Raw genomic sequence first — 20,521 nt, forward strand, 5'->3', positions numbered from 1 at the left:
CCTGAGCTGTCTGATCATATAACAAATGGCCTGTGGACTGGCTCTTTTGCACTACTGATAGGTTGCCTCCCAGGCTTGCTGCACCTATTGGGTGAATGTCAGGAAATTTTACCACATCACCACCTAGAGGTCTGGACTTTAATTGAATGTAAGTTCTCAATAGAAAATGTCCGTCAACTTACACCTTCAATGTATTTTTTTCCCCTTTTAGACTGCCAGATGCTTTGTATGCTGAGAGTGGTATGGGAATTCTACATACACACTCCTTCATGACTCTAACAACTTTAATGGGCACATACTTGTGGATCCAGAGACCCCATTCAGTGAAGAAATGGTGTGTAGTTCCATGATTACTCTTGCTGGCACCAGTTAGACATCACACTTATGCTGTTTTTTAGGCTTCCTCTTTGCCTCATCCATGCGAATTTGGATGCTTTAATTCATTGTCCACAGTGACTCGCTAGACAAGTTCTTTCTTCTGAAATACAAATTACTCTCCTTTCAAAGTGAAAACAGAAAATCAGAATAATCTATAGAAAATGTTAGCACGCATTATGTCTTCCATTTTAATATGCACCCCTTTTTAACACCTTGTGCAATTGTTAATTGAGTACATTGATTTTTATGTCCAGATAATAATCCAATATCCTAAATCAAATTATATCCAGTTTACAGTAGACTAATTCTAAGTCATTGCTTGAGATGTGTGGCTGCGTTGGGCTTTACCTCAGAGTGGCCTGGTTTTAAATATCACATGATTTATATCATCATCATCATTTGCTTCAATTATGACATTTTTGTTGTTAACCAGGTCCACTAGAAAGACTGGAATGTCTGATGAATCAATCAGGGAATATGTTTTGTGCAGATTGTGGCTCCCCAGAACCCAAATGGGTGTACGTATCTGACTTTGCATACTTAAGCAGTACTCTGTTCCATCTATTTATATTCATCAAGTTATTGTAGAAGTAAAGTTGAGGAAGATCAAGCAGGGTTCTAGGAATCGGGATTGGATCGGCCAAAATTGGCCAATACGGATCCATGGCAGATCCCAATTCCAGTCAATCCAGAATGGTTTTCTAGTGCTTTTTGACTGATTTATCTTGATTCGGATCAGAATTGGCATCAGAATTAGGCATCTGGTGCCCATTCCAATCTCTTGAACCCTGAGATGAAGTTCAGTTGCTTATTTCATAATATGATTTTTTTGGTTCTGGTAGTGTGTTTATTTATATGTATTTCTTCCACTCCCTAGCAATGGAATAATATTGGTGGATCTATTTTGTAAGAACAGTTGGTTTGGTTTGTTTAGAGTAAGCATAAAATCATGTCAAAGACTATTGCCTGGATTCTTCTGCCACCTTGTCTCACTTTGTTAGATCTAGAATTATAGGAGAGGTATGTAGCAGTCAAGAGGCAGTCCTATGGCCTGATGTATGGAAGAAGGCCAACCATTCATAGTTTACAACCTTGAATATCTACATAGAATTATCACCAACAAATAATATGATGATTTATGGAAGAAGTTCGCCCCGGTGGTAAGGACCTTGGATTGTTCTGGCCAGGTCTTGAGATTGAATCTGCCTTCACCTTTCTTCTTCTAATCTTCCAACCACACTTTCTCAAATGAAAAACACAATATCACTTCAATTTTATGAATATTATTCGAATCTTCCTGGTTTTCACTTCCTAGGTATAAACTTTAACATCAGTATTCAACCCTAACAATAACTATGATGATGAAATGATCCATCAGGATAACCAAAAGAGAAGGACCAATCCATATAACATTGTCTTAGAGTCTGAGCCTATTGAAGTGGATAAATGATGGTAGTTGTTAGAAGTAAGGGAGAGAGGGGGAGTCGTGAATAGGGAATAGCATCAGCGTCAGCCCCTATTCACGATTCCCCTATTGGGGGTATTTTTGTCTATGGGTATTATTTAGTTTTTACCCTATTTAATAATATGATTTGGGGGCAGTCAAACTAACGACTGCAGCCCCTATTCTGCAGAATCTCTTCTTCCTCCTCTCTTCTTCTTCCTTCTTCTCCTTTCTTCTTCTTCTTCACTTATCTTACATGGTATCAGAGCTAGGACTGTAGAGGTCCATTATTCATCATTCCTCTCTCTGTTCCTGCGTTTTGATTTGCATAAGCCTGTGGATTTGAAGACTCAAGGTTTTGGAACTTCTAGTGGTCTCATCTTAAAGGGGATGCAACACCCTTTGCTGCAGTTTTATGGTTTTATTTGAGACTAGTTCATGACTATATAAAAGAACTAGGTCTTGGTTGTTTGTGTTTTGGATTTGGATCAAGTTATTGGTTGTGATTGATTGGAGGTCGTAGAAGGTTGTATCACCTTGCTGTCCTACACTTTCAGAACTGTTTGTAATTTCAGAGGTGTTTGAAAGTAAGAAGTGGTTGCTGTCCATTAGTTTGCGAGTTCAGAAGTGGTTGCTGTCCATTAGTTTCACTCTATCCGTGACTTCTCTGTGAAGATCTAATTTGGTTTAGTTCAGCATGGGTGATGCAAAGACTACTGTGACAGAACTGTCCTCCTCTTCTCATCGCATTACCGAAAGGAAACTTGAAGGGATCTCTAATTTTTAGCAATGGAAGAAGGTGGTTAGATTGGCCTTGACGGGGCGTAATCAACAGGATCATCTCACCAAGCCAAAGCCTGAAGGAGACATGACATGGGATACGATGGATGCAAGAATATTGAGTCAGATGTTGAACTCAATGGATAATCAGATTGCAGACCTGGTTACTCACATTGACACAGTAAAGGACTTATGGGAATATTTGAATGTCCTCTACTCTGGGAAGGACAACTTGTCTCGGATTTATGACCTGTCCCAAGCTTTTTATAAGGTGGATCAGAAGACTCTGACTGTAACCCAATATTTTGCAGAATTCAAGCGACTATATGAGGAGCTGAATTCCATTCTTCCTATCACGTCTGATGTGAAAGAGATACAGCAACAGCGAGAGCAGCTGGCTGTTATGGTATTTTTGGGTGGACTTCGAAAAGAATTTGAGCTAGTACGGTCTCAAATCCTTGGTGGGGATATCACCACACTTTCAGAAACTTTTTCCAGACTTTTACGGGTTTCTCGTGAGAACAGCCAGGATTCCTCTCATGGTAATAAGAGTTCAGCCCTTGCAACCTTTCCCAACCGTGGGTCCAGTGGTGGGACAGGTACGGGCAGCAGTGGTGGTAGCCGTGGTCGTGGGTCAGGGAACAGTAAAGCACCCACATCCGATACTTCAGAGACTTCAGGACAGGTGCGCACTTGTCATCATTGTGGCAAAGCTGGTCACATTCGGCGTTTTTGTTGGAAGCTTCATGGTAAACCACCTCAGTTGGCAAATTCAGCCAGCAGTGATCTGGTGGTTACCCCTCCTTCTAAGCCTGAGGGTAAAACAGTGACTATGTCTAATGAAGACTATGAGCGGTTTACTCAATTTCAGAATTCTCAGTCATCTCAGTTCTCCACTGCTACCCTAGTTTAGCCAGGTAATGCTATTGCATGCCTATCCTCTACTTCTCGTCCCTGGATCATTGATTCAGGTGCTTCGGACCATATGACTGGAGCATTAGGTATTTTTTCTTCATTTAGTGAATCTTCTTCCAATGTTGTGTTAGCCGACGGATCTCTTGCTAAAGTTCGGGGTACAGGCACTATGCATGTTACCCCCTCTTTGTCGTTGTCTTCCGTTTCTTACTTGCCCAAATTTCCTTTCAATTTATTATCTGTTCGAAAGTTTACCAAAGCTAACAATTGTTCGGTTACCTTTTTTCCTGATTATTGTGTGTTTCAGGATCTCCAGTCGAGGAAGACGATTGGTGGAGGTTGCGTATCTGGGGAATTGTATCTTCTTGACGACACATCCACTGTGGCGTGTTCGAGTGTGGCACTTCCTCATCAGATTCATTGTTGTTTGGGCCATCCTTCATTGCAGAGTTTGAAGATTTTAGATAGTCGGTTCCAGTCCTTGTCTAGTTTGCAGTGTGAGTCTTGTCAGTTTGGGAAACTTCACCGTGTAAGTTATCCCCCTCGAGTCAGTAACAAGGCTGTCCAACCCTTTTCTTTAGTTCATTTTGATGTGTGGGATCCATGTCCTGTTTCTTCTATGTTGGGTTTTCGTTACTTTGTCACTTTTGTAGATGGCTTTCCCAGAGTTACCTGGATTTATTTAATGAATGATCATTCTGAATTATTTTCCATTTTCTGTACCTTTGTGCTTGAAATTCAGAATCAATTTACTACTTCTTTGAAAGTTCTTCGAAGTGACAATGCAAAAGAATATTTTTCTGCTCCCTTTAATGAGTTTATGGTTCAGCATGGGATCATTCAGCAGTCCTCTTATGCGGATACACCTCAACAAAATGGTGTAGTTGAGAGGAAGAACAGACATTTGATGGAAGTTACTCGATCTCTTTTATTTGAGATGAAAGTGGCTAAAGTTTTTTGGGCTGATGCTGTTTTGACTGCGTGTTATCTTATTAACCGCATGCCTTCTTCTGTTTTGGGTGGTGGCATTCCCTATTCTTTGTTGTTCCCTTCCCATCCGTTGTTTGTCTTACCATCACGTGTGTTTGGGTGTGTTGTTTTATTCGGGATCATCGTCCTGGTCGCTCTAAGTTGGATCCTAGAGCTCTTAAGTGTCTTTTCGTGAGGTATTCTAAAACCCAAAAGGGTTACCGGTGTTATTCTTTTGATTTGCGAAAATATTTTGTTACCGCTGATGTCTCCTTCTTTGAGTCTACTCCATTTGTTGCATCCTCACTGCCTGTTTCAGAGATGGACGATGATCTCCCTCTTTATGTTGTCGACACTTCTTCTCCTGTGCAGGATCCTTTGCCTCCGGTGCCACCTCCAACAAAACAACTGGCTATTTTTCGTCGTCGCCCACCTGATGCGCCGACACATCGCATTACACCTATGGAGAGATACAGTACCCAGGCGTCACCATCTACCATGTTATCCTCGCCTTCAGATCCCACTTCAGGTACTTCCTCCTCTGCTACTGTACCTCCTATTTCTGATCTTGATGTTCCCATTGTTACCCGTAAGGGGGTTCGCAGTTGTACCCAACACCCTATTAATCGTTTTGTGTCCTATGCTCGTTTGTCCTCTTCTTTTGTTGCTTGTTTGTCTACTATTGATAGTTATCCTATTCCTAAGTCGGTGGTAGAGGCCTTGGCTCACCCTGGGTGGAGGGCTGCCATGACTGAGGAGTTATCCGCTCTGAGGGACAATCAGACATGGGATCTTGTTTCTTTACCCTCTGGTAAGTCTGCTATCGGTTGTCGCTGGATATTTGTGGTGAAGGTTAATCATTATGGGTCTGTGGCTCGGTTGAAGGCCCGTCTTGTTGCTAAGGGCTATGCCCAGGTATATGGTATGGACTATCTGGATACTTTCTCTCCGGTTGCAAAGCTTTGTCCGCATTTTGATTTCTTTGGCTGCTATACATCACTGGCCGTTATTTCAGCTAGACGCCAAAAATGCGTTCTTGCATGGGGACCTCCTTGAGGAGGTGTATATGGAGCAACCTCCTGGTTTTGTTGCTCAGGGGGAGTCTGGTAAGGTGTGTAAGCTAAGGAAATCTTTGTATGGGCTGAAACAGTCACCGCGAGCTTGGTTTGGTCGCTTTACAGATGTTGTGCTGGAGTTTGGTTTGACTCGGTCTGAGAGTGATCACTCAATGTTTTTCAGGCAGTCGGATGCAGGGAAGATATTTTTGGTAGTTTATGTAGATGATATTGTTATTACAGGAGATGACTCTTCAGGTATTGAGAGCTTGAAGACATATTTGGGACAGCAATTCCAGACTAAGGACCTGGGACGATTGAAGTACTTCTTGGGTATTGAGGTAGCTCAATCAAGGAAAGGGATTTCGGTCTCACAGCGAAAATATGTGCTTGATTTACTTTCAGAGACAGGATTACTAGGATCTAGGCCTTTGGATACTCCTATGGATCCAAATGTGAAACTCATGGCAGAGGATGGGGATGTTCTGGATGATCCTGAGAAGTATTGAAGGCTTGTAGGGAAACTCAAGTATCTGACTGTGACTAGACCTGGCATCTCTTTTCCTATCAGTGTACTGAGTCAATTTATGTCCGCCCCTAGGACAGCTCATTGGGAGGCAATTATAAGGGTGTTGCAATATATTAAGAAGGATCCAGGGCGTGGTCTCTTGTATGCTAATCATGGTCATAGAAGGATTGAAGGATTTACTGATGCGGATTGGGCAGGATCTCCTATTGATTGAAAGTCTACTTCGCGCTATTGTGTCTTTGTTGGAGGGAACCTAGTTTCATGGAAGAGCAAGAAACAGACTGTAGTAGCTCGGTCTAGTGCAGAGTCGAAGTATCGGGCTATGGCTCATGGCACTTGTGAACTAATGTGGATTAAACAGTTGATGACTGAACTTGGATTTGGTGATGATTCTCCTATGCTGTTGTGGTGTGACAGTCAGGTTGCTATTCATATTTCTGGGAATCCGGTGTTTCATGAGAGAACGAAACACATTGAGGTTGATTGTCATTTCGTTCGTGAGAAGCTGCAGCAAGGGATTATTTCCCCTCGCCGTATTCGTACTGGGGAGCAGCTTGCTAATTTGTTCACCAAGTCTTTGGGAAGTGTGAGAGTGCATTACATTTGTACCAAGCTGGGCATGATTAACATCTATGCTCCAGCTTGAGGGGGAGTCGTGAATAGGGAATAGCGTCAGCCCCTATTCACGATTCCCCTATTGGGGGTATTTTTGTCTATGGGTATTATTTAGTTTTTACCCTATTTAATCATATGATTTGGGGGCAGTCAAACTAATGACTGCAGCCCCTATTCTGCAGAATCTCTTCTTCCTCCTCCTCTCTTCTTCTTCCTTCTTCTCCTTTCTTCTTCTTCTTCACTTATCTTACAGTATTTATTGTTGGAATTCTATAGGATTTGTTCCACAGGTCTAAACTCTTTGATAATGCACCTCAGCATGGGAGATTCTCTGGGAATAATGAAAATTAACTGAGACCTTACAGATTTGACTAATAATTTTGTTTTCCTAGGGTTCCCAAAATTCGAATAGGTAATACATTTCCACCAGAATTAGTAGGAGTTTGGGGATAAGCAGAGGTGACTGCTGAGCTTACATCAGTAACAGTAATGGAAGCATGAAAGCTTTTGGCCTACTGGTTAACCAGACAGCCAGACAGCCTCAGTGACGTGTCTAGGATGAGGACTCATGGTATCAAAGGCATAGTTGTCGAGGCATCACCTAGACACAACCTAGGCATCCAGGCTCTTTCTTGGTTGCGTTTACGTTGATATATGTTTATTCTGTCTTTGATGAATATTCTTATATTATATCCTAGTTTTTGTCTATTATGTGTTGGTTTCTCATATTAGACCATTACTAGCATAATTATATAATATTGCAATGATATGGCTTTTATGTTATGTATAAACATAATTATATAAAATTATCATTGCTATATATAAATGCATGTCTAGGGCGCCTAAGCGGGCACCTTGTCACCTAAGCGCTACTCCAATGCCTTTGGTTCCCTAGTTGCCTTGACAACTATGGCCAAAGAAAAAGAACTTCTACTGTAATTTGAATGGAGGTTGGCTCCAAGCACACTCTAGCCTCACAAGGTGGGCAGGATGGTTGGCATTTCTTTTAAAGAAGTAAAAAATTCTCTCAATTCTTCCTGTTATGCTTGTGAAAAAAGTATAAGCATAATCCTGGCAAGGAAGCTAAAGTTTGTGACATTTTACTACAGAGAAGCTCCTCTTTTACTCTTCTACTTCTTTCTTCCCGACATATTCTATTATTTCTGTATGTGTTTCTTCATGTCTTGATGCTTTTAGTGGGGCATCACATAGTTGAACTCTCAACATGTGGTATCCTCGCAAGGTTTCACCATACTAAAGGTTCAGCATGCACCTTTGTGACAAGCTTTTGAAAATTTCTCAAATGTTTTTTTGTCTACCACATGAAAAGGAAACCCATTCTGTTTAACAAAATGCATTGGAATTCAACTAACTTAGCATCAACATGATTCCAAGCATATGATATTTTCTATCCACAATAAGGATTATGCAGTGAAGAATACTATGGTCATTAAAATAAAAGCTTCATGTCTTATCCCAACAAAATAACTGGTTACATACATAGAAACAACCCTTGGCACTGGGAATTTACCCTCCAATTATTTCAGCTTTATCCTAATCATCTGTCGTTTGTGGAACTCACCGTAGTAAAACAGTCAATATCTACTAATTTATATTTCTCAATTTGCAGATATATCACTCATTGTAATATTAGGTTTGCCTTTTGTCCATCTCAGAATATCAGTCTGATTTGCTCGTCAGATGGAAAATTTTATCCACGATGAGTAAAACAGTTTATATTGGTAGATAAAAGGAAGCTCCTTCTTAAATTATCTCAACTCTCTCTCTCTTTCTTTTCTCCTTCTTTTGAACCTCTCTATTTCCTAGAAAAGTTATTGATTCTTCAATTAATTTAAATATGGGAAAATCATGTTGTAACCAAGGTTGGTGAAAAAGAAGTTGTAACCTTACTTGTTTGCCCTTTTAATACATAACACATTTTTTTTTTCAATGAGGGTAAATCCTGTCATTTCACATGTGTACTCAAAAATGTGTAAGATAATGACAACTTTTAATATTGATATTATGATAAATCATTTTTAAATTATTTTAAAAACCCCTTTTTACCCCTACCTTAAATAACTTTCAGGAATAAGACAAGGGGCAATCGAAAGAAGGTTGCTACTTCTCACTTCACCACTTTGGTGACAACAAGAAACACCCTTTAGCTATTATCACATGGTGATACCAAGTTCAGGGTTGCAACTTTGGTAGATCATGGGAGTTGTTTGGGATCAAACAACTACTGGGTTCTTATATTCTCAAAAATATAGCCACTGTTGCTCAAATTTCAATGTCGTGCAATAACACATGTTTCTTTTAGGGATCTTCAATGAAATTCATGATCTGGATGAGTATTGCAGTTTCTGCCACCAAGGAGCAAGCCTTCTTGCTATTGCCATGCTAAAAAAATGCTAGATACAACAATGCTATATGTTGACAGATTAATGTCCCGAGTCGGTCAGAGTGAAATCTGTCCTGGAAGTGGGGTAAGCCAGGCAAGTGGGGCTCAAGATTAGGCCAGATGAACAAAATGTTCAAGATGGAGATTGTTATTTCCTGATCAATTCGATTCAGTTTTCTTTTCTTTTCGTTTTTTGAATCAGATCCTACCGAGGGCCCATAGGCCACTAGGGGTGGCAGCCAGGATGGTGTCCAAGCTCCAAGAGGAGAGGGCGGCCAAGAGGGGGGAGGGTGGAGGGAGGGGGAAATAAGGATGTCTAACATCCAATTGGAAGGGGGGCGGGGAAGAGTCGATCCAACGACCTCTCCCTTGGACTTAGGCCAGCACCCTACTGTGCTAGTTGCCACCACCACACCAAGAAGCACTTCCCCGATTTGATTCATATTTCACAATATAATATTCATAAAATAATGGAACTTTTTATTTTGGAATGGATACCTGGAGGAATTTGTGAGTATCAGAAATACTCGTATGATTATAAAATTAACTACTGGGTATATGCATACCTTAGGACTAGTAACAAGTATGGTTTTGAATAAAAGCCAAATGGAAAAAAAGGATCCATGTAGCCAACCCAATTTAGTTGGGATAAGGCTGAGTTGAGTTGAGTTGATGATGATGGATCCTTCAAATATTATTATTTTATTAAATTTTTTTTTTGTAAGGGAGGGTTAGGAGACAGTGGGTGGTACAGTGATCCTATACGAAGATAACCATTTTTATTCTGTTATGAAAGACTCCAAATTTTATTGATCAGAAGATTGTTTTCATGTACTGGTAACTGGTTATGTGAATTGCTTCATTTGTTGGTGCCTTGCTTCATCTGTGCTATTACATTTTCTGACAAAATCAAGTGGTGGATATCAGGTCAATAAGCCTTGGAGTATTCATATGTATCAAATGTTCTGGTGTTCATAGAAGTCTTGGAGTGCACATATCAAAGGTATAATTGAAATTTCCATGTATTAAGTGGGATAGAAGTTGAAAGCAAGTGTGTGTGTGTGTGTGTGTGTGAGAGAGAGAGAGAGAGAGAGAGAGAGATTTACCAATAATTACTGAAGCTATACCTCCTTTCTTTTCTTTTTTTTTTTTGGATTTTCCAGAATATTATGCCTTCATAATGGAGAAAGGACTATTCGTAGCCAAAAAGTTGCTTTAACTTCTTTCCTTCAAACCTTGAAATAACTGGATATTCACGCAAAAAAAACAAGTCCTAATATAATCCAGTTAATCCATGATCCAATGTCTAGGATCTTGATCATATATTTGCATGTGATCTCCTATGGACATTGTTAGGATGATTATCCTAGCCAAAAGCTGTTTTTATTTCTTTCCTTCAAACCTGAAATAACTGGATATTCAAAAAAAAAATTCTAATTATAATCCGGTTAATCCATGACCCCTTGAAGATGTCTAGGATATTGATCATACATTTGCATGTGAACCCCTTTGGACATTGTTAGGATGATTATCCCACTTGCACAAAGATTTGCTAGCAAAACTCTTACCCATGAGGTCTAATTACAGGGCTAAATTTCCATACTACATTCTTTAGTATGGATTCCACATCCTTGTGGTGGGATGGTGGCTTGATGGGTCAGTGGTGCAGACTGTTGGCTTTCAGGTTCTGGTTTCCACATTAATTAGAGTGTCCTCAATTATATTTGATATATACAAAGAAGGAAAAATATTTCCATCACACCTGCAACTTTTCAGCTACATGGACTGATAATTTGGCAGGCAGCCACCCGTAAAATTGGTGTCCATCTCAACCATATGGCTCATCATACATGGTTTTCCTGTTAATTTTTCAACAATTTATTTTGAGTTCACTTCTTAGATTTTTCTAACTTAAACTTCTATAATGGCACATGGAGATGTTAGAATGGTCCAAATATTTAATCTTGGATAATGATGTTATGTACATTTCCACCAAATTTAGTTTGCAACCTAGCTGCCTCATGGCAGTAAGTAATAGAGTGCAGGAATGGGTTCCAATTACAGGCGTGCAGGAATTTAAATAGAATTTAGTTAACATACTGATAATTGCAGATGGTGGCTGTTTTTGCGCATCCAGTTTAAGCAAATGGAAACATATATGCAAAACTAACTTTTTATAGAGTAGAGTCATACATAGAAAAGGGAAGAGAATTAACCTATAAGTAACCTATCAAAAAATAAATAAATAACCTATAAGTAATTCCATGCCAACTTGTTATGCTGAGAATTTATGACATTAGGTCACAGAATAAGGGCTTGGTGAGTGCAGTGGGAAGGAGTTTCTGGGCAATTGTATGGTCAACAAACCATTAAATCTAGAGGCAGATGCAGTAAGATGGTTGGGTTGGAAGAGATACAATAACGAAATTGACTTGTAGATAATTTTTTAAGTCCACGTAACTACTGCTAATGCATAACATATTGGGGTCTCCCTTGCTTTAGAAAACTAACTGTTCCATATTGAATTTTGTTTTTAAAAAAATGGCTTAAAATGATCCTTTCCTTCTGGGAGTGGGTTTTGACAGTCACATCCATAAGGGAGCTATGGATAGGCACCCAGTTTTGCCACATAGTGAGTTGGATGAGGCTGAATTTTTGTGGACAGGTAGACCCCAAGGCCTCTGCTCTTATCAAGTTTCAGCTTTAAGCCATAAACAGTATTCGGAAGTGACAAAATAAAGCATTGAGAAATCCAGGACTACCAAGAGGCTGCAGGCAATGCATGGGAGAGTATATGATTGAATTTGAGTATGAAATTTGACACGTGACCAGCCAGAGCATTCCCTAAATAGTCAATGGTCAGAATTGGTGCATCACCCTTATATGTGGCAGAACTAGGTGTGCCCATCCATGCCTAGTTTATCGGCTATGAAACAATAATGTGTCGTTAAATGAAATATTTGTTCATACAGACAAGTTTATGCATTCAGAATTTATTCCTCAGGTTCTATCTGTGAAGCTAGATGAATGGACAGATGAAAAGGTTGATACTTTGGCTGACATGGGTGGAAACACTGTAGCAAACATGAAATACGAAGCTATGTTACCAGATAACTTCAAAAAGCCAATACCAGATTCCACTATAGAGGAGCGTTCTGATTTCATTAGGTAAGCTGAGTATCATAATTGCCTAATTGGATGCAAAAAACAGTTCATTAGAGAAATTTTGAATGCAGAAAAGCCACATCATTCTGAATCAGAGAATTGTTTCTTGAATATTCAGGAGAAAATATGAGCAGCTACAATTTTTCTGCGCCGTTGACCATCTGGATACTTTTTCTAGCATACATAGTATGAACTACAGTGATTTTTGCCCCAATCCATCTAATCTGAGTTGCCCTTTTCCACCTGTTCCGAGTGTATCATCCTCCCAGAACAGTTCTTCATGCAATAACTCATCCAAGGACAAGAGAAGTGATGAGAAACATCCCACTGGACATCGTATTCATGGACTTGGGCATGCATTCCGCAACAGTTGGAGAAGAAAGGAAACTGAGCACAAAGCTGCAAAGAAAGCAAACTTAACAGTATGTCTTCATGCTATAAATCTATTATATTTAAAAACCATGCTTCAACTACTCTGTTTGCACGGTGTCTTACTTCATTATTTAGATTTTCAGTTTTCCTTGGATATAATAATCTCATTACTATGAATCAATTGTTTGTAGGCGGGTATGGTTGAATTCATCGGATTGATAAAGGTCAACATCATTAGGGGCACCAACCTAGCCATTCGAGATGTAATGACTAGTGATCCTTATGTCATCCTCACACTGGGACAGCAAGTAAGTTACTTTTCCTGTTGAATTCTGTCAGTATTATTAATGCTGTACTAGAAAAATTACAAATGTGTTAACAAATGAAGACTTCTTCTGAACTTTGCTGCAGACAATGAAGACGCGTGTAATAAAGAACAACCTGAACCCAGTCTGGAATGAAAGGCTAATGTTATCAATTCCAGAACCCATCCCACCTCTAAAGTTGGTAAGTTTGTATTCCTTTCTGAAATACTGCAATTTGGTGTCAAAGAACACAACACTACCTATAAACATACACTGAATTACCATTCCCAATTACAAATTTTGAAATAAGAAAGGGCCTTGACCATCATCAGTGAAACTTTTTTAAATTTCTTTTAGAGTGACTAAATTTTGTTGGTCCACTTTCTGTATGAGGTTGAAATGCAACTAGTGCATAACAGTTTCACTCCTCCAAGTATCAGTGAATTTAAGGATAACATGAAAAAGTCCAAGTTGGCAAAAAATAATCACATGACCAGGAACACTGATCAAGTCCCTGACTAACTCCTCCATGCAAAATGATTACCAATGTCAATGAAGCTATGCTTTTGTGTCTCAAACTCTTGATTAGCAGTTGTTGGGTCTGACCATGGCTCAAACATATAGAGTGACTGACTGAGGAAGACTCTCTGGATAGATACTGTAGGAGGGAGGAGGATTGTTCTAAGGATCATCTGATCAAGTCGGCAGTTGCTGACTAATTCTTCCATGCTTATGACCTTGGAAAGGACCTCTCTGCCATGAAGCTCGGGTTTTTGGGTTAGACACCATCAAATGGTACCAGAGCGGATTGTCCGTGCACCAGCCATGTGAGGGCCCATGGCCCAAAGCTGGGGGGAGTTGATGAAGTAAGTGTCCCCCATGGTCGGAATGGAAGGGCCTCTCCACCCTGAAGCTTGGGCTTTTGGGTTGGACACCGTCAGTTATCCATGTTATGCAAGTAACATAATAACGACATTTAGCTAAGGATTCAGTTTGATATGTTATGGAATATTGTCCTTGTGCTGCAATTAATTGGTCAGACTCAATATTATGGTGGCACAACAATCAAGTTAGTTTTGTAGTAATAGTAAGGATAGTTACTTCAAGTTAAGAAATAATTAGATATGGTATAAAATTCCAATGTGAGACTTGTATTTGTTGGAAAGCAGCAATTTGACATGGTTCCATAACCCCACTATTCTCCTGGAGAGACTGCCTGCATGATTGAGATCTTTATTAATGTACACATCTTGAGTCTCAATGCTTATATTGATGGTGAAACATTTCCTCTCCTACTCCCTTTCCACACCAAACACAATTTAAGATATAAGAGAAATTTAAGGTGTCTAGATATAGCTTCACTATCATTCCTCCCCCACCCCACCGTTTGATGTTGTTCATATCTATTGAATATTACTCAAATGTGATTTCAAATTTACATTGTATGTAGCAAACTAAAAATTGTAAATTACTATAATATATACATATATAACAACAATCTTTCTTTCTACGTTGAATGTATAGAAAAAGATTGAGTGAATAGATGAAACAATAAAGAAGAGGGAGTATCCTCAGTCAGATGGGTTTTTACCCTTCACTAGGACTCTACCAACAACGAAGGTCAAGCTTGCCTGTTGAATTACTTTCCTATTTCTTTCTTAATTATTCCGGGGAGAATGTTCTCTGTGCCACAGCGCAGCCTGTGCAGGGGGGCAGGGTGGTCATTGCGCCCACCCCCATGTACCTGAGCGCAGGCTGCGCTGTGGCACAGCGAACAGCGCCCCATTATTCCACACCCAACTTTTTTGGTAATATCTACAAAACCAGTAATTGCTGAGAGTGCTGATGAAAAAAAGAAAACAGATTTGCAGTGAAAAATTGCAAGGGTACCGTTTGTTCTATGGTGCTTATCTTTCCAAATCGTAGTACATCTCTGATACATTTGAGCCCTTCAGATAATTTACTGGATAACAAAAAACAAAATTAATTTTATCTGTGTCATCCACAATAGTGTGCTAGTAATTGTGTTGGCTGGTCCATCTAGTCAATTATTGGTCCTCTTCATTGCATTTGTTCAATGATTGTATTTGTTTCAGCTTTCATCTTTTATATGTTAAAATGGGCATCTTACTCTGCAAAAAAACTATGTTTGACTTGAAGTGCATCCATAGTCAGCATAAGAAAATGATCTTGACATTTGAATTTCCTACTCAGGAAGGCATTAATAATCTTTTGGTGTCCCACTGTCAGTACTAAGTAGTTGTAACAGCAAAATGGAAATGTTCATACCTTTCTCATTGAAATACCACCACAAAATGCTTGAATTGCACTCAAACCCACATAATGAGATTCTGAAAGATCCAATAATTTCCCCCATTTCCATGTTTTATTAGTAATGGAAGATAAGTTGTTCTTTCTTCCTCCATCAAATGTGTATGAGAGAGGAGGAATGATTTTTAGCACCTAAAAGTACACTTTAGTGATAGGATAAGAAGCAAAGAAAGTTATAAAATCTTCCTAGATACAGAACCCAGGCTAACAGCCCCACCCACATTTAACATAAATAAAAACACAAAAGAAATTACCAAAACACTAGCAACTATAGGGGCATACCATCCAATAATATATTCTTGGTCTCAAATTCCTTGTATGGCCTAATCATCCACCACATCAATGAACTCAACTGTGTATCAAAGTGCAGCTAGGAAATCAACAAGGAATTTAGCAAGGAATCCAAGTATCAAATATGCCCAATGCTATGAAAGGACCTCCAAGGACCATCCACTTCTTGCCTCATCCACACATGAACATTGGCTGAATTACCTACAATATGAATCTGAGATCATAACCTCATCTGAGAACCAATCCAAGAAAAACTAGAGAGAAAAAAAAAAAAAAAGAAGCTCCGCAGTAGTTGAATCTCCATCACCCTCATCCACACATGAACATTGGCTGAATTCCCTACAATATGAATCTGAGATCATAACCTCATCTGAGAACCAATCCAAGCAAAACTAGAGAGAGAAAAAAAACAAAAGCTCTACAGTAGTTGAATCTCCATCACCTGTGATCCCCTGAAAAAGGCAATCAGCCCATTCCACTCCACAATCTAAGAATGCTTCCAGAGGGGTCGAGGTTACCAAGAAAATGACGGTTGAATATCAACTTCATGAAACCTTCTGGAGGTGGACTCCGAATCTGATAATGTAACTAGAACCAATGCAAGGAGCCAGGTCTCTGAATCTTTCAACATATTCTACAAAATCGCCCAATGAGCTACCTGCTTACCAACCCTGCCACTGACCATCCAAACCTCTGAATATTCTTCCTCAAGCAATCTAGCATTGGGCTGCTCCGGATCTGCCGAAAACAGGTTTGAATCAAGGTTCACATATGGATCTGGCTTGCGTGTAGATTGTAGAGTAACTGAATAAATCTGAGTCAATGCTATTAGGCAGGCCAACTAGAATAGCATACTCCAAGGCAAGTTGATTTTATCAAACTTTCTGGCTGTTGTGTGTTGAGATCTTATTACCAACCCATCACAGCATTGACATGCAGAGAACCCTCGTGATAAGGGATAACTTGATACCATGACTGTGTCAACCATTTTTATTACTGTAGATCTTGGTAACTTGATACCAATAAGAACGCTTTATAACTTGTTTTTTTTTTTTTAAATAATTTTCCACTGTACATATTGAGAAAACCTTGAAAGATGCCAACATTGTTTCCTCCCTAAGCATTGGCTGGAGAGGACTGAGGACGTGGGATCATATCCAACCACACAGTCCCCTGTTCCTGTTCAGGTTTTCTAAGCTTTGGCCTGTTTGTAGTAATTGGTTCTTTGAGCAATAAAACTTGATTGTCACTTAACAGAGAAAAGTATTGTTCTCCTTAAGCAGATAACCCCTGTAGTTCGATATTTAACAATAACATGTATGTTTAATTGTCTTTCAATTTTGGTCTTTAGCGCGTAAAGTGCTTGTACTGAATGGAACAGGCAGACTGGACATCCTTATTCTTCCACCCAAGCCCCCCCCCCCCCCTCTCCCTCATTTCTCATTAAAACATCCTTGTTGATTTTCATTGCTTACTTTCTTTGCAGCTTGTTTATGACAAGGATACATTCACACCAGATGATCGCATGGGAGAGGCTGAGATTGACATCCAACCCTTGGTCACTGCTTCCAAAGTTCATAAGAATTCCACCATCACTGAGTACATTGAGCTCGAAAAATGTATAGCTAACAAACACAATGGCTTAGTAAAGGACAGCATTATCAGCCTAGTAGATGGAAGGGTAAAGCAAGACGTTACAATCAAGCTGCAGCATGTCGAGCGTGGAGTGTTAGAGGTTGAGCTTGAATGTGTTCCTCTTAGTCAATGAGGCCAGATTTATTATTATGTAAAGAAAGTCAAATACACAAACAGTTGTTTCTATAATGCCAACAACACACTAGAATCTGCATCACTGAATGCGTTTTGGGAAGATCAGTCAACCCTACAATTGTGTGCCATTGAATCAGATACTTGTTTGTATTCATAAATCTTCAATTAGCTTATTGGCTCTAAATATTACCAATTAAATAGAAAATCTTTTTCCCCCTTGTAAGCAAGGTTCAAAGGCTCAGCATCATAGTCACATGGTTCTGTTTCAAGAGGAACTAAATGAGTAATACAAGTTGGTTGCTAGGCAATGAACACCAAGCCACCACCATATTCGAGAAGGACTAGATTACCACATTGAAATGCTTCAGAATTCGGATTCACCCCACATTTAATTATCAGAAAAATGAAAACTTCTATTTCTATCTTCCACAAATGATTAATTTAAACTTCACATATCGATCTACACAACAATGATAAGAAAGCCAATCAAAAAATTCGATTTATTTCTTTGTTATGTTTAGGGAGATGATGAACAAGAACGCCCTGTTGGAAAGCAATTTACAGAGAGAAAAAGAAAACCCAAGAAAAGTTTCTTCTAATCACCACCCCAGATTGACAGAAACCCACACTAAAAAGCAATAAAAGCAATATTTTTTTCCCCCTTTTCTTCCAACATTTTTCACAACAGCTATATAGATATACACCATTAATCGCTAGAAGCATTCAAGAAACAGTGATATATACGCCATTAATAACTAGAAGCATTTAAGAAGAGCAACTAGGGCACCGTATCAATCCGTTCTCGTTGCATTCCGGGCACCTGCGCAATTGTTCTTCGTCTTCATCAAAAACCTTGCGACTGCCATTACAATTCAAGCAAGGAACAAACCTCGCATCACCGCAGCTCTCGCAGACGAACCTGGGATCACGAAGAGGGAACCCTTCAAGAAGCTTGATCAAATCACCCATCTCATGAAGCTGTTTTATCTCTTCAGCCCCACCAATGTACCTCGAACGAATAAAAATCTGGGGTAAACTAAAAGTCTTCTCTCCCAGCACATTCTGCAGCTCTCTCCTATAAGCAGAATCCATAGAAATATCTCTCTCATCCACAGAAACCCTAAATCCTCTAAATATATTACGAACAGCACAGCAATCCTCGTAAGTCCTTCGAATTCCCCGTAAACTAGTGAAATACACAACAATCTTATCCTCAGTTCCGGGTAATCGACTACGATACTCCGATAAAGGTGAAAACCTAGAGCTCGAACCCACAGACGGCCTCACCATCTTCGATTGATTCATACCCAATTGCCTAGACGATATAGCCCGTCTGAAACTAGAAACCACGTTGGGATCCATATCAGCCAAAAGCATTTCCTCCGACATGTGTTTCCAGAGAGGCTTCATCGATGAATTATTATTCTCCCCAGGATCTGCCGACGGTTCAAACGAATTGCACAATTTCTTCACCTTCCCTTCGCCGATCAAGTTCGAATTCGAATTCGAATCCGAATTATCTAATCTGGTGGCTTCGAAGGAGCTGCAGAGCTTCTTGACGGATCCAGTGCGGGCGAAAAAGGGTTTATTGGAGGAAGAAGAATCATGACGAACGGAGAAGGATCTTTCAAGGAAGGAACCTTTGTTGGGTTTAGATGAGCAATCAAAGTCGTCAAGGCCGGCCATGAGTTCCCAGGCGTTGATAACCGAAACGGGAGATGCGCTTTCTTGGGTTTCTGATTCTAGGGCTAGGGTCTTGCTCTGATGATGATCTGATGAAGATTGATCAAGGAGAAGAAGAGAACCGTAGGTTGTGGAGGTAAGGGAAACTAGGTGATGGGTATCGCCCTTCTTCAAGGGAGGATGGTGGACCGGAGGCGTTGGGAGAGAAAGGGTTCTTGAGACAGATGAAGAAGAAACAAAATCAAGAGCAGAAGAAGCAAAACAATCTTCAATGGTGGCGTCTTTGGTGCTGAAAAGACCTTCTGGTCGAGAAACAGTGCAGCCCATGAATGAGAAATCACAAAAATGTATTTCTCCCCCTTCTTTTTCTTGCTTTATGTCAAATCCTCTCTCTCTCTCTCTCTCCCCCCGAAATTTTTCTTTTTTCTTTTTTTCTTACTTTTCTGTGACGGTTTCGGTGAAGAAGAGACGTAGTCGGAAAGCAAACATAGAAGAAGAAATGACTGCGTGTGTGAGGAGGCTCTGGGCAGGAAGGCTAGAGAGAGAAGTTGGGGAATCAAAGAATTAGAAATGAAACCGCGTAGGTTTATCTTTATACAGAGAGAGAGGAACAGAGAAAGAGAGAACGATAACGCGCTTTGTTGATTTGAATTATTTACAGTTTTACACCCAAATTTAGGGTTTTTTTATTTTTACCTTGTATAAGCCTATTTCCATTTTTTTTTTAATTTGGATTAAATACCACATGGATTGGTTAATTCCGTTGGGCCCACCAAGAAAAAAAAAACCAATATAATAAGGATTGAGATATCGATATCGATATCAATATCGGTATCGGTATTAGTATACCAATTTGATATTAATCTAGATCAATTGGTATCGGCCTAAATCGATCAATAAAAGAAATTGAGTTTTTTTGATGATTTTACTCTTATGTTGATACCAACAGTCGATTCAGGATTGGCTAGATGTCAGTATCAGTCTCGATCAATATCGATCTGATACCAATTCCCTGACCCTGATCCATGGTATGGAGTCTCTAGACCGTGAAGAAAAAGTGTTAATTATGTTCATTGAATGGAGACAATTAGGGATGTAAATGGATAACTGAAATCCAAATCGAATTCGCATCCGTATTCGTTTAGGGGCATCCGTATTCGTTTAGAGATATCCAGGAAAATAATCCGAATACTCCGATTAAAATCCGTCCAGAAAAAAATTCGAATGCTTAATAATAAAAAATTAAGTAAATAATGATTTCAAGGGTTTTGAAGATTAAATAAGTTCTAGAATATGATGAAAAGAGATAAATGATCTAAGAGATATGGATTGAGAGTGAATTGTATCCGCTGGAGGAAGGTCCGGGGAGAGATGTAACGAGTGTTAATTATGTTCATTGAATGGAGACAATAGAACATTTGGGATAATGACATCTCCACCAACCCGGATTGTTGTGATTTATGTTGGATCCAGTTGAACCAACTCTAACCCGAAGGTTGGACGGCAGGTCCTATA

At 39.6% G+C, this 20,521-nt stretch overlaps 2 protein-coding genes across 3 annotated transcripts in view; one reads left to right on the forward strand and one right to left on the reverse strand.

Moving 5' to 3' along the window:
* Positions 1-20,521, forward strand: part of LOC122641738 (probable ADP-ribosylation factor GTPase-activating protein AGD11) — a 33,155-nt gene that overhangs the window by 3,367 nt on the left and 9,267 nt on the right. The window contains exons 3-9 of one of the 2 annotated variants that reach the window (XM_043835030.1): positions 812-896; positions 10,017-10,092; positions 12,094-12,257; positions 12,373-12,676; positions 12,818-12,934; positions 13,038-13,133; positions 17,040-17,364. In XM_043835030.1, the coding sequence (XP_043690965.1) occupies positions 812-896; positions 10,017-10,092; positions 12,094-12,257; positions 12,373-12,676; positions 12,818-12,934; positions 13,038-13,133; positions 17,040-17,321 (1,124 nt within the window). In that variant the 3' untranslated portion in view covers positions 17,322-17,364. Of the gene's footprint in view, positions 1-811; positions 897-10,016; positions 10,093-12,093; positions 12,258-12,372; positions 12,677-12,817; positions 12,935-13,037; positions 13,134-17,039; positions 17,494-20,521 lie in introns of those variants that run through there. The other variant, XM_043835029.1, reaches the window with a different exon arrangement.
* LOC122641739 (uncharacterized protein At3g28850-like) lies at positions 17,812-19,428 on the reverse strand. Its single transcript, XM_043835031.1, has one exon. It carries the CDS (start codon positions 19,331-19,333, stop codon positions 18,089-18,091), a length of 1,245 nt encoding a protein of 414 aa, XP_043690966.1. The 5' UTR covers positions 19,334-19,428; the 3' UTR covers positions 17,812-18,088.

Source organism: Telopea speciosissima, chromosome 10, assembly GCF_018873765.1.
Source record: "Telopea speciosissima isolate NSW1024214 ecotype Mountain lineage chromosome 10, Tspe_v1, whole genome shotgun sequence".
Classification (NCBI taxonomy): Eukaryota; Viridiplantae; Streptophyta; class Magnoliopsida; order Proteales; family Proteaceae; genus Telopea; species Telopea speciosissima.

Coding starts and splice junctions, on each gene's coding strand:
- LOC122641739 (XM_043835031.1), bottom strand. CDS start 19,333: ATGGGCTGCACTGTTTCTCGACCAGAAGGTCTTTTCAGCACCAAAGAC.